At 40.7% G+C, this 20,459-nt stretch overlaps 2 protein-coding genes across 3 annotated transcripts in view; one reads left to right on the top strand and one right to left on the bottom strand.

Annotated features, from left to right (window-relative positions):
- lig3 (ligase III, DNA, ATP-dependent) overlaps positions 1-20,459 on the top strand; it is a 159,136-nt gene that overhangs the window by 35,108 nt on the left and 103,569 nt on the right. The gene's annotated exons all lie outside the window — the stretch shown is intronic.
- The window catches only part of doc2b (double C2-like domains, beta), a 129,360-nt gene that overhangs the window by 50,875 nt on the left and 58,026 nt on the right, over positions 1-20,459 (bottom strand). Inside the window, exons 2-3 of one of the 2 annotated variants that reach the window (XM_074610000.1) lie at positions 13,709-13,788; positions 1,553-1,576 (exon numbers count right to left, since the gene is read on the bottom strand). In XM_074610000.1, coding sequence (XP_074466101.1) covers positions 1,553-1,576; positions 13,709-13,788 — 104 coding nt within the window. The remainder of the gene's footprint in view (positions 1-1,552; positions 1,577-13,708; positions 13,789-20,459) is intronic. The other variant, XM_074610003.1, reaches the window with a different exon arrangement.

Raw genomic sequence — 20,459 nt, 5'->3', positions numbered from 1 at the left:
TTTGTTGCCTAAACATAACTGTGGATGTTACCCTAGTTTTAATATAACCGCAACCGTTTCAGAAACGGTGACATTCAACATATCTGTGGTTTGCAGAAACATACTAAGATAACATTTTTTCTGGCGACTGAGCTGGATATTATCTGTGGATTTTACAAGTCCCCAGTCAGAGGAGCACCACTCACTCCATCACCAATAGTAATGATTCATTACACTACAGTTAGCTGTAAGATTCATGTACTGCACACCTATCGTACATAAACTACACAGATGTCAGATTTAGAGGTCCATATGTTAGGTTAATGGTACTCGCTATTTGTAAAGTAAATGAATCACGTTGAATTATATATGAAGCCTTAGAAGATACAGATTATTCTGTGTATTTTCTAAGATGTATGTCCCACATGGTGCTTATTTATCCACGGTGCTTTCAGCCTCTTTGTCAGCCAGGGCATATGTCTTCATTACCATATCTGACTGGCCTGGTAACGGGCAGGTGGGGGAAGCATCAATCACCGGCAGCAGCAGCAGATAACAGGATGCATGAGACGGGGCATTGATCTCATCCAGAGGGAGCTGACACACAGTCATGTTAAAAGAGGGGTTAATGCTTCAGAGGCCACCTGGGATCAGGGGAGGTGCTCGGGTCAAGGCGACTCGAGGCGACATGGAGAGCCGACAGATGGGTCCCATTCATCACCAATGAATGTCAACGTTGATGATCGAGAGGCTTAAGGAGGAGAGGGCTGGAGGTGGAGGTGGGGGTGGGGGTGGTGGTGTCGCAGGGTCACGCTGGGACACGTTAGTCTCAGTGTCAGTCATGTCATTGATAACGTGTCATTGATTTTGTGGCAAAACAGCAGACAGGCTGATTTGTGATTTTAATCGCCAGGGAAGTAAACTACTGTAGCATTTAAACAGTTATTGCACCGTTGCATCTCACAGTGAAGCAGCTAAACATAGACGATGTTTTAATGCAGATTTTCTCAAGGGAAAGTCGCCTTCTCACTGCAACTGGCGCACAACAGTTTCCCTCAGGATAAATAAAGTACGATCTTATCTTAGTCAACCAAATGAAATCATAATTCCAGAGCACACCTTTCTGGGTAAGGCAGGAGAAACTGCTAATTTAAGCAGAAGGAAGGTATTTTGGTTCAGGGAAAAATATAAATGACCACAACTAATTACAAAAAAAGTACCTGAACAACACTGATCCATGATGTGTAGCAGCATCTTGTTACCTTTTAATTAATCAGGTTTTATCAATCACTACCTTTCTTTGCACGCTCTCGTCACTATTTGTTATTAAAGTATTTGCTTCTAATGAGTTGTCTTGTCTTGGAGAGTAATTATTTACAGTATAAATACTGAAACATGACTTTGTTTTGTTGAAATCACATCACAATGATAATGAGAGGGAGCTCAGAGGAGGGTGAGCGAAGGGTTGGTGATGGATCCTATCAGGGTTCACTGGGTCTGGATGTTGGTTGGATGAGACTACGTATTGATTAGTAGGGACTGGTTGGGATCTGAGCTTATCTCAGCGGCTTACCTTCTTGTATCTGGGGATGGGAAGCTGTTTTTCCAGCACACATAAAGCAGCAACACACAGAGACGATGAGAGCATGCAAAAGAGTAAAGGTGGAGGAGACAAAAGAAAGATAACATTGAATGGAAGCAATTAAATTAACATGCAAATTAAAGAAGACAAAGAACAAAAATAAGTAGAATAGAAGTAGAACAATAATGAAACTGGTCTGAGTTACAAAAATAGCTTTGAATTTCTGACTTCGAGGTAGACAAGGATCACTTCAGCAGATGTTTCTGCACACAATCTTTCACACAAGTCTCTGATGAATGCAGAAAAATTAAGTTTCAACACATACATGTTAACACCACACAGTCCAGTCTCACGGCAAAGTGTGTAATAGACCCGCCTGTACACCAGAAGAAAGAGTTTCAGTGTCACGTTTTGTGTCGACGAGACGTGAATATTACACGCCTGCATGAAGGTGCAGTGTTGTGTAGTGACGTTTGTCTAACTTTAGAGTTAGTTACATAGCATATAAAGTGAGAAAGACCACTCCACCCGCCCACCATGGGTCCAACAAACACAGGTCTTTCAACTGAGAGACCGGTGTTTTGTAAGTTATGTTAGTGACATTTGTCACGTGTTTTCCGTACTGACGTTCGTTGTTTTCGTACGTGTTTTATTGAGTTTACATACTTATTTTAAGCCCAACCATGATGTTTTCCCTTAACCTAACTAAGTGGTTTTCTTGCCTAAACCTGAGTGAGTGGTTTTCTTGCCCCCTGCTGGTACGGCAGGCTAATACAGGCGTGTAATATTAACGTCTCTGCGAGGCAAAACGTGACACTGACTCACTGTCGTCTGGTGGACAGGCGGGTCTATTACATGCTTTGGCGTGATATCGGGTTGCACCTCCACATGGCGAGAAGTACTTACCACCACGTTCACCGGCACTGACAGCAAAAATATGTAACATGTGAATGATGGCACACATAGATGGCTAACGTAAAGTAGAGGCCAACGCCACACGTGACGATTATAAGCAGTATTATTTTGAGTTTCAGAAGTTTGGTTGAATTTTGCATATTCTTTCCTGCTGTTGGTTAGTAGTTGTTGTTTTTCTATAGCTGATGTAGAGGTAGTAGCAGTAGTAGAGGTGAAATGCTGCCTGCTATTTGTTAGGAGCAGGTAGTCAGGTAGTACACATTGCACTTTTTAAAGGAATAGTTGGACATCTTGGGAAATATGCTTATTTCAGGCTTAGCTTAGTTTAGCATAAAGACTGGAAGCAAGGGATACAGCTAGCATGGCTCCGTCCAAAGAGAAATAAACACCTATAAAGCTTAGTAAATATCTTGTTTGTTTAATGTGTACACAAATAGAAAACACTCATGTGAATGTGTAGCATCTTTAAGTCTTATTCGTCACAGTTATGTTGCCAGGTTTGGTACCGTCATACCTCTACAGAAACTATAACAAAATCCAATGCTCACTGACCAAATCTGGCAACCTGTTTATGGCCAGATGGATAAACTGTTGTTTGTCAAGAAATAGTTCCAGCACGTCGCCTCTTTAAAAAACTAATTGCTGTTTTTACATTTCTGTTTGTGTACAGATTAAACCAACAAGATACAACGTGTTAAAATTGGTGAATTTTTTTAAATTGTTGATTGGCAGATTGTTAAACTTTGCACATCTGTTTCCCCCTGCTTCAGTCTTTATGCTACACTAACTCCAGCTTTGTACTTGGCTGACATCCATCTTCTCATCTCACTCTTGTAAAGAAAACAACCCTTTTAAGCTGATGACGCACAATCTTAACAATACATTATTTAAACAAAAGGCAGACAAATTAATGCCTTAGTCCCAGACCTGACAGCAGCGGTATTAACCGTAAAGATATGAATCACAATTGATTTTGGCCGTCGTGACACAGCAGCTTCTCCCTTCATCCTTTCTGAATAGCCTGGTTGGACATTTTGTCAATATCTAGTGACAAGTTGAACAATAGAAATAAAGTATTTCTCAGGTTTTTTCAGCTGTTCTTCTGTTTACTATAACGCAGAGATTATAGAAGAAGACAGGGTGTTTTCTTAAAGCCTTTTTCATGTTAAACCAGCGGCACAAAAACAGATACAAACACAGATAATGAATACAAAAGAGCAAAAACATCTCTAAGAAACGCAGCCAGTGTGTGTGTGTGTGTGTGTGTGTGTGTGCTCCCACGCACGAATGTGTGGGCGTCCCGGCCAATGAAAGGGCAGTCTGCTGAAGCAAGAAGAGAATGAAAGACTGCAGTGGAGTGTTAAGGTAGGTTGTAGTGTAGGCGGCGCTGAATAAACAGGTCTTGGATCTGCAATTGAATAGTGAGACGGCGTCTGATTCACTGATAAGGGCAGGGAACTAGTTCTTCTATGGAGGGAGGTGCTGTCCTTAGAAAAAGACTCTTCACACAGCTGTTTACTTTAGTATGTGTGGGATGACGGCGAGGGATACGACAATGACTACACTTGTAGAGAGGAAGTACATCAGCAATGTATATCAAGGCAACAAAAAGCCTCTTGCAAAGCTCTAGTATGTGACGGAACATCAGAATTTGCACTTCTGATGCCTCACGCTGGAGAACGTGGATGGCTTTTATCATCTCTGTCAAGTATAAACACTGCGGTTCCTAGATATCCAGAAGCCTACACCGCAGACAATCCTGTCTCCTGAACAAATGTTTATATACTGATTAGAAACACATGCTGCCCTGATTATGTTTCTCTATAGGCGTGGCAATATCAGTCGGTCGGTCCAACACTTTGGTCTTAAATATCCCAACAACTATTTGATCGATCGACATTCAATTTTGTTCAGATGTTCTTTGTCCCCAGAGGCTGAATCCTGAGTGTCTGATTATGTTCGACTAGTTTGTACCAGCGACACCGGAATGAGTTTTGATGACGTCATACAGTGTTTCCCACAGGACTTTGTGAGACTATGGTGGGTGAACCTCGGACCCTCTTCTGGTGCACTTTGAGAGCGAATTTAAGAGGCTAGATCTATGAAGAACTTTGTGCTCTAGTGCTTTTATTTAACATTTATATATGCAGTTCGCCTTTGAGCCACATGCGGGAGCCTGAATGTTTGTATTATTATGATAATTATAGCCTACTTATAACATTGAATCTAATATGAAAGGATAGTGTACGTTCTGTTAAAAGAAACAAAAGCCTTTTAACTCCACCTGAATTCATTTTTCTGATTAATCAAATGTGTTTCTCTTCGACATGGCATGTTCACTAATTCAAGATAATGTGAGTTGATGTGGAAATGAAAAATTACAAATTCGCTCTTTTTGCAATATATGAATAAGGTAGATTGTGAATTGGGTTGCAATGGTGTGTCATTTCCCATAATCATCCCATATCGGCGAGCGGCCATCCCAGAACCGCTGAGTTTAATCCCCCCCGGGGCAGACTGCACAGACCCAAACCCTTGAAGTGTCAGAATTTCTATTTGTGTAGAACAGCCGCACGAGGAGGTGGAGTGAAAAGCCAGCCGTCATAGAGAGGACCGAGACACTTTCTTAATTTTATGAATTGCACCTTGTTCTTTTTCTTTATAATCTCATTATTACTTGACACTTTGGTAATATCATCCCTGTCACATTCAAGCCAATAAAGCATATTGAATTGAATTCACGTAGTCTCTCCTGGAAGACATTCATATTATTCCCCTTGGCTATGACAGAAAGAGAAGCCATGACCTTCTGCAGGAACTCAGGAACCTACGATTTGATTGCTTCCCCCTCCGAAAATAATCCCTGCTACGAAGGTTGTACTTTTTGTTTGGCCAGACCAAGAGTGGAGTTTAAAGTGCTGAGCATCCTTGCTCTGTGTGTCCAACATCCATTCCGTAATCTGCCCGGCAGTTGTTGAGATATCTTGCTATGCACCAAACTGATGATCAGACGAGCTGACAGACTGACTAGTATCGCCATCCTTGAAGGTCCTGCTGCTGCTACAGGGGCACTAATGAATAAAATATGTGATCCATCTTTAAACTTTAAACATGCATGTTTTATAACTGTGCATCTTTCTGCAGAATCCAAACTAGATCCCTCTAGCTGATAGACAAGCAGCCGGCAGCGAGAAGGACAAGTAAGAATTTGCTGAATTCTTAATTTTACTCCTTGGCGTGTCGTGACTTTTTCTTGCTGCCGGTACTCTTCTCTGCCCTCTCCATATCAGGTTCTCATATCAGCCTCATAAAACAGTATCTCTTCCTAACTGGACGCGATGCAAACCAGCGGACATCAGATTGTTTCAGTTTTTTCAGTCCTAACCTGCTCCGTGCTTCAGCAAACAGGTTGAGCGACATGTCACCGCTTGCTCTGGCTCTATTTTTGCGATATTTCACGCACCTTCAACCTATTTTCACTGGTCAAAATCCACGCTGAAAGTTAATCAATATCGCGCTCACCATGTAAAAAGAGTCACATCGCTCGTAAAATATATGGGAAATTTTTCGCACTCCATTCGGTAGAGTTCGCTCTGTCGCTGTATGTTAGGAAGAGGCCGTATGATCATAAAAACTATGTTAGGGAACATCTGGACGAGCCGACGCACGGCACTGGGGAGAGGGGAGGTGAGAACGTCACGTTAATATTTTATTTGTGAACAATTATAATTAATGAAACATTATTCAAACGATACCTGAATCTGCTCTTTTAGGTCAAACATTTCTAGAAGAATTAAATGTTCAGACGAAGGCTGTGATAAATGATATATATAATAATTTAATTAGTAATAATAATAGTACACAATAATAAAAAAATTGCATAGTTTTAAGTCAAAAACCTACACATTTTCTTTCCCCCCTATAGGCCTACTATAGAAGATACACAGCTCAAGTATAATAATGGCAGTAAAATCACAGCTGGTTATGACGGACACGGTATAACATGATTATAGAAATAATGAAAAAATAGGAATAAGTCGACAGAGTTTGCTGATACCGGTCGATACGCACGCCAACATGTGAATAAGAGGCACTTATTTTTTACCACTTTTAAGCACACAGGAAGATGTAAAGCAAACCTCTGATCAGCTGTGACCTGCTACAGGCTAAGATAGCAAATTGTAAAAGTCAGGCGTGAGTGAAACCACTTAGGAGCAGCGTTGTGGATGCCACCATACGTGCTGTAAGCCATCCAGGCCGCTGTGTCCGAGGTCCGGTAGATTGAAGGCTCACGCAGAGCTCTTGTCAGCGTCTGACAGGTTGTTTCTTATTTCCAATGAAGCTGAAGGGGGAGACTGTTGAAATCCAGAGTGAGCTACAACGTTTGGCAGTTTTTATTTTAGAGAGAGGTGTAGGATTGTAAATTGGCCTGTAATTTTTCCGCACTTAAAGGTAGCCGAGTAACTGGAACAATGGCAGAGGAGCGTGCGCTGCATCTTTCCATACAGACGGGCCTCCTGCAGTGAGCAGTTCTTTGGATAATTTCATGGTTGTGTGGTGATGTGGTGAGGCATAACAAGCTGTAAGGACGCCTGAAGTAGAACCAAAGCACAATGGCGAGAGACTATCTCGTTTTGCCTGATTTAGGAGCGCTGTAATGCTACTTCATGAGGAAGCGGCGAGCTCTTTGAGAGGCGCTAAAGGTAGTGGCGGTGGGGTGTTACTTTCTGAAAAAGTACAAAATAGGAATGCAGGTTTTTTTTTTATGTTGGCATCAGGCGAGCTAAGAGGGTGAATATGTGATTTGTTTGTTTGTAGCAGCAGGTAAGGCTGTCCTTCAAACAGAATGAAAGACTAGCAGCTTCACATCATTCATGCTTCTATTTACAGAGTGCCTGCGTGTTGTACTTGTAGTGTTGTATTCATATAGTTCTGATGAATTCAGCCTTCGCATACACAAAGTATAGCACTGCATAGCTTTGTGAAATGCTTTCACTATTATATGTACTTTTATAAGAGATAAAAACCTTGTAAGTATTCACATGCATGGCCTATAAAGCTGAACACAAATACCTCTACTCAAATATAAATATTGTGAACACCAACTCTCCTGTGGCTGCCTGATACAGTGACGCTGAGTAGAAATGAGGAGCCTGCAGATCTATATTGTCAATACAGAATTTGTAAATCTGTTTTTGGCTCATTTTATTATTGACTTTCTTAAGCTCTGCCCTCTCGTCGTCTCCTCTGTTTGTAGGATGAGCGGGCTGTAAAAGTGAGAGATGTGGGCAGAAATCACAGGTTGATTTGGCCCGAATATTGTATCCATGCACAGCTGAGAAACCACAATATGAGTCATCAGCATGTCTCACCCCAGCATCCCGCTTCAACTGGGAATTCAGCGTGTCAAATGAGACACAAAGAAAAGGCCATTTACCTTGTAGCTTTAAAAACGAGTGACATTATTGAGTATCAAGCTACTGTGATATCAGGAAATACTCTGAGTCATTCTGTACAATTCAATAAAATCTCACCGGGAGCAACTACTATGTGAAGGTTAAACACCCCAAAGGCTGAGATTTAGACCAAACTCCTGTTATTTGTGTCTGATCTCACACATCCTGACTATTCCAGCCAGCAGAGACGGCGACCATGTAGAGGAAGCGCTGTTAGCTCTGAGCTATTTCTGAATGTCCACATGCATGTGCTCCCTTTTAAATCAATTAAAGCCTATTTCAAGGGGCTAAATTGACTTATATCCATCATGTGAGCCATTACAATGGATGTTGCCTGATTCACTTACTGCACTGAGCAGCCTGTGAAGATGGTGAAGCTATAGATGGACTGCTTCTAGTAAGGTAAAACTGATAGTTAAGACGTAATACCCCGCTTGACAAAAGCTAATGTCTGACCCTGAAATTTTTGGCTGTAGTCGTCCATTAATTTTACAATTTTACATCATTATCCAGACTGAGTGGCGTTGTCGATGGGGTGCTGCACTGACGACGTAATGGCGACCTCTGACCTACATCTGGATGAAAAGAGCTTTATAAATGAGTCGTTTCTTTCTTTTCTAATTACTGTTATTATCAGCTGTCATGTGGGCTACTAATTTAGTTCCAAGCAGTGTTGGACTGTAGTGCTTTAATGAATATTGCTGTACAGTAGCAGGGTTTCCGCCAGTGTATTGCAAGCCCACCGGGCCTAAGTTGACTCCCCATTGGGCCTAAGTTGGGCCTAAAATTACTCCCCGTCGGGCCGAAGGTGACTCCCTGTTTGGCCTAAGTTGACTCCCCGTCAGGCCTAAAATGACTCCCCGTCGGGCCGAAGGTGACTCCTTGTTTGGCCTAAGTTGACTCCTTGTTGGGCCTAAGTTGATTCACCGTTGGGCCTAAGTTGACTGACCATTGGGCCTACGTTGACTCCCCGTCGGGCCTAAGTTGACTCCTCGTTGGGCGTAAGTTGACTCACCGTTGGGCCTAAGTTGACTCACCATTGGGCCTACGTTGACTAACCGTCGGGCCTAAGTTGACTCTCTGTTGGGCCTAACTTTACTCACTGTTGGGCCTAAGTTGATTCGCTGCTGGGCCTAAGTTGACTTCCCGTCGGGCCTACGTTGACTCCCATTGGGGCCTAAGCTGACACATTGTCGGGCCTACGTTGAGTTCCCATCGGGCATAAGTTGACGCCCCGTCGGGCATACGTTGCCTCCTCGTCTGGCCTACATTGACCTCCCGTCGGGCATAAGTTGACGCCCCATCGGGCCTAAGTTGACTCCCCGTCGGGCCTACGTTGACGCCCTGGCGGGCCTACGTTGACCTCCCTTCGGGCATAAGTTGACGCCCCATCGGGCCTAAGTTGACTCCCCGTCGGGCCTACGTTGACGCCCTGGCGGGCCTACGTTGACCTCCCTTCGGGCATAAGTTGAAATGACTTACAAATTGCCGTGCCATTCACACACCATTTGGTGAGACTGAGGAAACTGAAAGCTAAAACTACTCTACGCTGCACAATGGAAGAATATTCCTTCATCTGTCAGCAGAGCTTTTTTTTAATACAGCAGCAAAGAGGTTAAACGTTTCTGGAACATGAATCGAGGTTTCATTAAAATATACTTATCTAAATAGAATCACGTAGTAAATAATAATAATAATAATAGCATTAACTGGTGACTGTTCTTAATAATTATAAAATTTGATTGACGGACGCCAAGATAGTCATCATTGCTCATAGCTACACCATATGTGCCCACACCCTCAGCTTAATTGAAACACTATTTGATGTCACTGTAACGTATTTGGTTCAAACGAGCGGCAGCTTTTCCTCCTCCGGCAGTGATTTGCGTGGTGGGATGGATGTCAGTTGGGAAATAAAACAAAGCTCATTTTGACAAAGTAAATACCTCTAAAAAGACAACATAAGTCACGTGGTTTTAAACCATATGGGGTAAAAGAAGCCCTACAGGTGCAGCAGTTATTTTATCTTGTAAGAGTAGCATTCATTAAAAAAAACTAAAAGGTAATTATCAAATACTTCTGGCTCTTACACATGTCAAGGTGAAGAATTTAATTAAATGTTAACAAGAGAGTGTGTGGGTTATTTGTCATACTACCTTCATCCTTACTGCCTTCAGAGCCCTTAAATTTTCTCTTTTTATATTAATTCAAAAGTAGATTATCAAGTGCAGTTGGTAAGAAACCCACAGACTTCTTACTTTACGCGATTGAAATTGTTCCGCTACACTCAGATATATTTACAGGGTTTCTCAGTATCCATAACTTTCTTAAAATAGATTGCGCCAGTGGAACATAATTAAAACAGTGCCTTACTATTGTGCTTTTGTTATTTTAGTGTGCAGTAATGACGATGCAGTGAATTACTCGTTCCTTCTTTTTTAATCTCTAAAAAAGGTAAACACAAAGTGACTGAAAATGATATATAATTTGCTTTGTAATAATAGAGAAGAAAAGAAAAATGGGAAGGTGAAAATACAGAGGTGATGACTGGCAGCTTAATTGAGGGTCTATAATGCAGGTAGCATTTTGTCTGTTATGTTGGGCAGGTGAGTGAAGGGCCACTGAAGGGCCTTGGACACATTAAAATGTATAAGATGTCGGAAGGTTTCTCGCCGCTGCAGAACTTTAGACCTATATTCATGCTCTCAGCATGACGTCGTCAAAATGGGTCTCATTCGACAATCATCAGCACCGCAGTCCTTGAAAAAGTCCTCAGGAAAAACAAGTCTTAATGCAAAACTTCAAGCAAGTCCTCAAGGCAGAGTTTTCTGAGTTTTTAGAGTCGGATACAGCCGTGTCCTCAGCATAACTGTGAAATCCGATTTCATGTTAATTAGGTAATAATTAGCAAGTAATATATTTGAAATTTCTTTGGAATTACCGCCAAATTATCCCAATATTTACCTCAAAATGTATTGAAAATGACTTTATTATAATACTAATAGTTACTATAGTTACTAATTTAACAGTTACTATTGAAGCTACTGCAGCTTTGGTGGCAAAAGCAACAGAAAAAATGTATAGTTAGAAAAAGGGATTTAGCAAATCACGTAAATGTATATGCAGTATTTGAGAGGGAAAAGGCATTTTCTCTGGTTGACTAGGCAGCAGCCGAAGTCCAGAAGCAGAGCGGTATAGAAAATAACCACCATAAATCAAGGTGGCCTGATGCCCACTCTGCTGTCTAACGCTCCTGCCAAGACTGGCTCCTCTGATGCCCACTTTCCTCCATACCATTCAGGCAGACGGATAGGAAGAGTTATAGCTGCTGACGGCAGCCATTGGCCGTCAGAACCAACACTTCATCATAACAAACACAGGAGAGGGAATCGGAGAGGACGACACCCCCGGACTCATATTTACTGGGGATCAAAATTGGCTTTTTATTAGAAAATATAGTTCGGATATTGCAATCTGCCTCCAATATGCTGGGAATTTGGTTTATTTATTGGATAATAATTCATCAATGCTAATCGAGTTGTCCATTGGAAGCCTGTAAGCAGTGCAACATTAATCTACTCTGATCTAGTGCCCCATAATATACAGTACAGGCTGCTCTTACAAACATACATAAATGAATAAAAATAGCATGTGAATGAAAAACTGAAAATGTCACATTTTGGATTTTATTTACTCTGTGCACTGTAATAGTTAATAACTTAAAAACTGTATTGGCATAGCAATTGAACTTTATCACAAACGTATTGAATATTAGTATTAATAATTCAGAATTTAGTTTAGGTGTGCAAATGAACCCAACGTGTACATTTCAAACAAATTGTATGAATACATTATATGAAATATACAGTATAAATAAATGTTGGTGCCACCGCCCCTTCACATTTCAGCCAATCACATGACCCCCAAGCAATTTGACGTGTGTTTGATTATAATTTTGACGAGGTTGTATGCATTTTAAACAAACGTTTGTTTTATACACATATCTAATAATGATTTTTTGACCTTGCCTGAACCTGAGTGTTTGCGATACCTTAATAAATTAAGGTTGATCGTTCTCCCGTCCCTCTTAAGGCCTACACCGTCTCATATCCAGATTGTATCTAGATATGATTCAACCTGATTACATTTACACCTGGTATTAATATGTGTCTCCAGTGTTCACATTGAGATCCAATCGCTCTATCTGAAAGGGCTGAGAGGAAGCCTCCGCGGGCTGCATTACACACGTGTTTGCAGCTGGGCGGAGAGGTGGTGCGTAATGCGCAGAGACATCAGCCTCGAAACGCCGCCATTTAGGGGGAGACACAGTCATTTACTGAGGTTGCTCTAAACTACAGAAGTATGCTGACACTGCTAGCACATCATAAATCTGGTTAGCCTGTTAGGAGGGTAGCATGTGCAGCCGTGGTAAGCTAAATAAATAAAAGGAGATGTTAGTTTTTGTGCGTGTGCACTGTGTTTATTACAGCCACAGCTAGATTGAACATTACTTTGGTATTGATGTTACTCTAACAGGTGCTAAGAGACAGGGGGCATGTGAAAGTCGAGAGGGCGGTGACAACATCACAGAAAAGTGACATTATGACATAAAAAGGAACTCATATCAAGCTCTGTTATTATGAAAATAAGAAAGATGCGTTTATTAATATAATAATTGTTGTGTTGAGTCTACTGGCTGCTCCAGTTTTACGCTGGCATTGGGCTGGTAGGATTTGAATATTAAACAGTTTCATTGACAGCAGCTCAATACGAAGAGAAAGAAAGACGAGGGAGATCTGATTGGATTTAATTAATAAGTGAGAAGAACAGTGTTTCTGTTCAAAAGAGAAACTCAACCAGCTGAGAACTGTGAGTTGCTGTACTAATGTAAATGCTCTGAATTCATCAGAAAAACTAGTTAAGCATGGAGTAAGTAAACACCAGCAGCGGCAGATTAACACCTCAAACAGGAGCAGACTGTCTTCTCTAGTGTGATAACCTATACCTAAAAAACCCAGAGGAAATTAAACATAAAGGTCTGCTCTGATAATATCCTGTTTTTAATAAAGTCTTCTCTTCAGTTGAGGTAGCTGAAGGTCTCGGTCACTATTTGACATTTCACCGTACAGTTGGTCCAACATTAATTCACCTTTTAGCTCTGTTTTGGTCTCCACCGATTCCAAAAGATGTTTGACTTCATTACATTAGAGTCATTGTTAATATAAAACCTATTTATTAACGCTGCTTTAGGCTAAGAAGCACAATTGGTTGGATGCACATTCTTGGTGTGTTTGTCAGCAATATGCTTTAGAAAATAATGAATGCTTCCGGAGATGGAAATAGATGTAAATTTCTCTCTCACAGGGAGAGCTGTGGGACGTGTTAAGTCGCTATTCCACTGTCTTTTTGCCAGTACGTGTAGGTTGACACGAGAGTAGGCTGCTGCAAAAATATTCATGTCTGACAGTTATTGAATTTGAGAACATATTGAAAAGCTGTCGCTTGGTTTATATTGATCATCCTGTTATGAACTTGTTACAAGGTAGTGACAGAGTCAATCAATCATGGCCACGGCATCTGGGATCAGTTTAGTTTAATCTGCTGAGAACATTTGCTGCAAGTTGCTTGTACCGTGTTGGTATGTTCAGTATAACCAAAGGACCTGATGCTGACTTAGAATTTCATACAATTTCTCTTTCAAATTCATGTAAAGTAATAGCCGAGCAAAAACATTTTGGTGTAAATGTAGAGGCTGCAAATTATGGTCACGGCTCACCTTGGCTTTGTTAATGGTGCAATTCAGTGCATTGTTCTCCTGGTCATACTGCAAACTGAAGTCCAAGGTCCCCAACGTAGCTGTAAACAGACAGAGAGAGAGAGAGAGAGAAGGAAATTAGTGGCACACCAACAGGATCGCTGAGGAGAGAGGAAACCCAAACATGTCTGCATGCTTTCATCGTTTGGAAGGAAAGTCTTGGCGTTCTCATGGCATGGCATTTTTCAAAGGGGTCCCTTGACATCTGACGTCAAGCTATGTGAATGTAAATGGGTTCTATGGGTACCCACGAGTCTCCCCTTTACAGACGTTCACAATTTATGATAATCACATGCAGTTTGGGGCAAAAACCATGCAGTTTTTTGCATGCAGTATAAATGTGTTATTTTTGCCTGATCTAAAATTTACTGTATTTCTGGTGTGTTCTTTATACTATGACAGTTTTTCTAAAATTAGATTGAAATATTTATCACCTTACTTACAGTATCACATTATATCGCAATATATTTAATTGTTACCCCTGTGGAGAAAGAAATAAACACTGATGCTGCCAAGTGCATTCAAAGTAATTGATAGTCTTTGCGAGTGTGCGGCACAAGTGCAAATGTTAAGTAATCAAAATGAAAAAAATGAATGGACATAATTCAGTTGTTAAATATTTAAATAGGCTAAAGGCATGTTATCATTAGTCAAACAAAGTGATTAAATTAGATGCAGTTAAAATGGATGTGACAAATTATCAGAAAATAAAATTAGCATTCATAGAGTCAGAGCAGTGATTATGAGACCAGGCAGGAAGAAGCAGGGACAGACGGATAAAAGTATATTAGTCAGGATTATTTTACAGTTATGTGACAGAAGCAGTTGGTAATATCCTTTTTCTTTAAACTCGGAGGCTACTACATCTTATTGAAGCGCTACGGTGCTGAGTAGTGAAGTGAAACAACTCCTGGCATGATCTCATCCTTTGTCCTTTCAAAATGCCAAAGTGACAAGGGACTCTCATTTCCTGGATTGATGAAATGTTGTCAGATCAACAAACCACAACATTAAAAAAAGACGTGTGTGGGCTTCAAAAGGCCTCTCGGGTTCTTGAGCATTTACTTGCTGGTACCAAATAACTCCCACTTTTTTGCTTCATTCACACTTTGATATTTACACGAGCAGTGAAGACAATAGTTTTATGGATTTGTAATTGTACTTATATACTGTTTTTAACACCTCCTCCTCGCTTTACCTCCTCTTAAGAACTTCCAAATAGATTTGGCTGAGATGTAGATGAGTTATGAGATGTGGGAAGATCCAGTAGTGGCTTTTTATCGTGGTCGGTCTGTCCACCGCTTTGGTCCAGAAATATCTCAACAACTATTGGACTGATTGTCGTGAAATGTTGTACAGACGTTCATGGTGCCCAGAGGATGGATTACAATGTCTTTGGTGATCTCCTGGTTTGTCCAGTAGCGCCACCAGCAGGTTGACATTTATGTGGAATATCTTGACGTTCATTCAGACATTCTTGATACAGTTTACCATCACGCCTTGCATTTCATTGTGGGAGATAGAACTCGTACTTATCACTAACTACTTTACATGCACACTAATATTCCACTTTTATTCAGAATATGACAATATTGTGAATTTGATATGGGTCATGAAATAGGCCTTATTCTGAATGGAGCATTTTCAGATTAAGGCATGTGTGATATGCTGATATTATTCAGGTTTTAGGAGCATTCTTTGGACATGTATACAGCACATTCACAATATACGTCTCAGTTGAGATTTTTACAGCAGTTTGTGACACACAACCTCTTGCCTGTTTACGTCCAGCTCTGTGCGTTGAGCACAGAGATGCATGCCCAAAAAGAAAAGAAAAGGAGAAACACACCTACTTTTAAACATGATGAAAGACTTTAAAGGTGCAGTGTGTATAATCTGGTGTCATCTAGAGGTGTGGTTGCAGATTGCAACCAGCTGAGTAACCCTCCGCTCACTCCTCCCTTTCCAAGACTAAGGTAATGTGAGCCACCAAGTGCAAAACCGTGGTAACGCCGTTCGCCTCGCTCAGAGGCCATCCATACCATAATAACACTACTCTAGGAGCAACCATATAACCACTGAAATGTTTGGAAATCCTGACATCTCTCCTGGCACTAAAGGTAAAACTATGAGTGAGAAACTCGGCGGTGTAACAGGTGTTTGAAGCGGGGGTGGACGCAGCAGTGGGACCGGCAGCGGAGACGAGGTTAGCAAAGGGCCAGACAGGAAAGGGCAAGGCTTTGGTGTCTCGCTCGAGGGAATTTTGACAGCTGTGAGGAATGAATTGATTTTGGAGAGGAGCTTTTGTCTGAATTACAGTTTTCAAACTAATTATTCAGGAGCATACCAAAGTTAATGTTCCCTTTAATTATTTTAAAGAAGAGAGTTTGGAAATAAATGGAGAATCTTTCTTTTAATGCAACAGTTTTATGGCAGCAGAGGGAATTAGTTTACATTTAGAGTGGAATAAAGAAAGCTATTTCATTAACCTTTAATGAACCCAAAGTCTTCCAGAAAACCAATGAGCTACAGGAGAGTCGATTTAACCATGAGACCTAAAACTAGGATCTCCATCAACATTAGTACCCCTTAAATAGACTCCGTATCAATAGTTGGTTAGCTTCCAAAACAATTACATTATTATTTATTCCACGTGTGTGGAGTTAAGTCTCTGTTTGCGATTAGAATAGTCTCCTAACAGCAATGAATCAATGCTCTAGAGGAAGCTGAGCTCATCAACACCTCAACCCCCAACAGGCGCTAAGACGAAGAAGACTTTTAGTTTAGTGCCCGGGGTGTCGTAGTAAATGATAAATGGGATTTGTTTTACTGTGTACTGTCACGGTTTGCTGCTACTTGGTGCAAAACTGCCCAGTGCAGCCTCAAAATAGTTTGCAGGTCCATTTGCTCTGAAAAACCAGAATGTCCTGGACAATATCAACTGATTGTATCGAAACATTTGGAGCTTCACCAACTTAAAGGTTTAGCTGTTAAAGGTTTAGTGTCCTGGTGTTGTGTCAGATTTTGTTTCCCATCAATTTGTGTCTCACTTTACCTTAACCTGAACCAATCCTTTTTCATCACCCTAAACCAAACCAGTCATCTCCACGAACGCAAATCATAATTTAACCTAAACCCAAAAGCCAACCAGAGATGGCAGCGCAATGATATTTGAACTGGAAACCCCCCCCCACAAGAGCAGTGCTTGAAAAGCAGGACAACGACTGATGCGACATTTACACTACGAGCGACAATAGCAATAAAACGGCCAACATGGCCAACTACATTGTCACATTGTCGGCAAGTCGCCATTGAAGTGTTGTTCAAGCACTCGTTGACGTATTTAGCTAACTGGATTTTTAGACGGAACAGAACGGGGTGAAACAAAAACATATGATTGGTTGAAAAAAAAAGAAATGCAACCAATAACTTGATTTCTAATTTAAAATGTTTGTTACTGTTAATGGCTGTCACCCCTCTCCGTACAACTTCAGGAAAGTGAGCGTGGGAGACGAGAATAATATTTGACCACCTAAAAACACACAGCAGTACTGGGACTAGCACTGGTGCCCTCAAAGTCTTGTCTCAGTCTCGATACACTCTGGTCTTGGTCATGACGTGGTCTGGGTTTAGTTGGTCGTGACTACAACACTGAGCCCACACCACTGTTTCATTACAGTCTGCTAATCAGCCTGATTTGCTGTGTTGTTTTCACTTTGTTACTAAGTCTGACATTGAGTTCATGTTTGGACCGCCCAGTGGGGGCCGGGATTGATTCCGGCTCTGGCACAGGGCAACCATGTCCCCATTCTTGACCTACAAAGCTCTAATTTGTCAATTGTTTCTCTAACTGGGGGAACAGCAGTCGATGAGCACAACATCAGACCTAGTTGAAGTGCTGAAAGAAAGTCAGAGATGTGGACGGCGACTCAGAAGCCTGGAAACAGAAGATATATCAGTATATTATTGACTATATTTACATGCACACTAATATTACTTTTGATACGTGTCATGTAAACTGTTTGGATATTCAGAATTATTCTGAATGGAGCGTTTTCAGATTAAGATATGTGTGAGATGCTGATATTATTCATGTTTTAGGAGCATTCTTTGGACATGTATACAGCACATTCACTATATGAGTCTCAGTTGAGGTTTTTGCCTGTTTACGTCCAGCTCTGTGCGTTGAACACAAACCAACTAGCCGACAGTTTGCAGAGATGCATGCCCAAAAGAAAAGAAGGAGAAACATTATGAAAGACTTGGATATCAACAGGTTTTTGGATATGAACAAATATCACAACGCCGATCTTTCCAAGAAGGTGGTTGAAGGAACGAAAGAGGGAGGCTGTGTTCGCCACCTGTTACGTTAATCAGAGTATGAACGGCTGCATGTAAACAGGAATATTAGTGGAATATTTACTTTCATTAGCCATGTAAACAGCTTAGTAGGAATATTGTATTTTTAGGAATAAGGGCAAAAAATACTGAATATTTTTGAGCATGTTAAAGTCGTCAACGAGGTTATGGAGAAATATTTAAAATGTCTTCATTTAGTCGTTATAATGTCTAGTACTGTTATCAGTGGTGGAAAGTAACTAAGTACATTTGCTCAAGTACTGTACTTAAGTAAAATTTTAAGGTACTTTACTTGAGTATTTCAATTGTATGCTACTTTATACTTCTACAATTCAGAGAGATATATTGCACTTTTTATTCCACAACATTTATCTGACAACTTTAGTTACAGATTAAGACTTTACAACAAAACATGCGATGAGTTTATAAAATGTAATATTGTACTACAGATTAAACTATCCAACAGTACATAAAGTAGTTAAAATGTGCTCTACCTCCACGAGCTTTCACATTAAAATTCTGCTTATGTGTTAAAGTATCAATAATAATATTCCAATAATATGATATATAATAATATAAACTCTCTGAAAGGAACAATTCTGCCCAACAAGTATACGTTTAATTTAAGCATTTGATTATACTTTTACTTAAGTAAGATTTTGAATGCAGGACTTGTAATATAATATTCCTACAACATGGTATTTCAGTAAAGGATCTTAGTACTTCTTCCTCTACTGACTGTTATGACAACAGCGATGCAGGTAATCGTGTCTCTGGTGAAATGAGGGTGCAATCATATATTCTATTGTGTTTTTTCAGTGTTACTTAGCTACAGTTTTCTCCCCCTTGAAAGAATCTGTAAAGCGCCCGTCCTTTTCTCTGCTAATGGTTAATTAAGCAGATTCAATCAGCCATTATGTTTCACAGTGGCATAGGAAAGGCATTATTTTAGGCATAAAGGAGCAAGGCGTCCTGCTATGAACTCCTTTATTACATTAATATTTAATTTACTGTAACGTTGCCTGTGTTTATCTCAGTATTCGGGGCAACAGTAGGATTCTATTAGTCAGTTTGTGGAGGAGCTGCTTGTAACTATTTTAATCTGCAGATGCATGAGCCATCTGGATAGCTGTGGGGTACAGCCCAGTCAGATGCAACGACGCTGTGAACTACAGGAGTGTAATAAAGTGAAGTCAGTGTTCCTACAGTGGTCGTCATATTCCTGTTTTGCTGTGCATCCTAATTTCTGTGACTTTCAGAAAAAAGGTGATGGGTGTAATTCAATTTGTGTCTCTACTTGACAGCATTGAGCGCAATAATTACCCAATTTTCTTGCAAATTACATAATTCCTGGCAAAGAAAGGAACAAATGAAGGTAATACTGATTTGCATCCCAGGTCTTTTCTTACTCTGAAACAAAAGGACTGCAGATGTCTTTGAATTCTGGCCGATCCTTTCTTTTCCGTAGAAGAATAATTCAGGGCTGCAGTAACAAAAGCTGAATTTATATGAGGTTGAAATACTGAAAAAACATGATGTGAAGCTCCAGAGAGACTGCTGCTGCTGAAAACAGGAGATCAATCAGGTGTTTCCCAGGGAATGATGGATGACAAGCGTTGAGAGAAAGTGTTAAAATGTTTACGGCGTCATCAGTTATTGTACAGCGTGCGTTGTTCCCGCTGTGTGTTTAATGATTTATGTGCTGAGGGAACCCTCGGCTTATTATCACAGTCATTGTTTGAAGCGATGTTTTGAGGCCGACATATCGACCAATTTGTTTTTTGAAACGATGGATTGGGGCTTTGGAGTGGCATGGGCATCCAAAAGGGGGACATTTGCTGTGCAGGTCATTGATTAGAAGTCAGCTTTAAAAAATGCAGTTCAACACTTTTTGAAAACCAGGCGTGCTTGAATAGATATAGTCAATATGTTCTACACTTTCTAACAGAGAAGTGGTGTCTGAAGCCTTTAAACTTTCCACAGTCCTTGTGTATGCATCGACAGCTTTGTCAGGAGAAAACAGCAGTGAGTTATGACTCCCATTTTCACGAGGTCTCGCTTTAACTCCTTTACAGTGTTGTGTCAACAGATGTCTCCATATCCACCTTATTCTCGGGGGTGTTACAGTAGAAATGATTATGGGCGTAACTTCCGGTGAGATATTTAACTAACGTTAAATTTGCGTTTTCTAAAATGTCCTTGCGGCGCTCTGATACTTGTTGCGCTGTTTGCGGCCGTAATAACAACAGACAAAGCTAAATCTGTGGCTTCAACAACATTGTATTGAACATTCACCCGAAACAAAAAGGGATTGTTTTTGTGTACGGTGACCAGACGTCCCGGTTTGTCCCGG

The sequence above is a fragment of the Sebastes fasciatus genome, chromosome 16 (genome assembly GCF_043250625.1).
Source record: "Sebastes fasciatus isolate fSebFas1 chromosome 16, fSebFas1.pri, whole genome shotgun sequence".
Classification (NCBI taxonomy): Eukaryota; Metazoa; Chordata; class Actinopteri; order Perciformes; family Sebastidae; genus Sebastes; species Sebastes fasciatus.
This window is presented reverse-complemented; position numbering and strand designations above follow the sequence as displayed.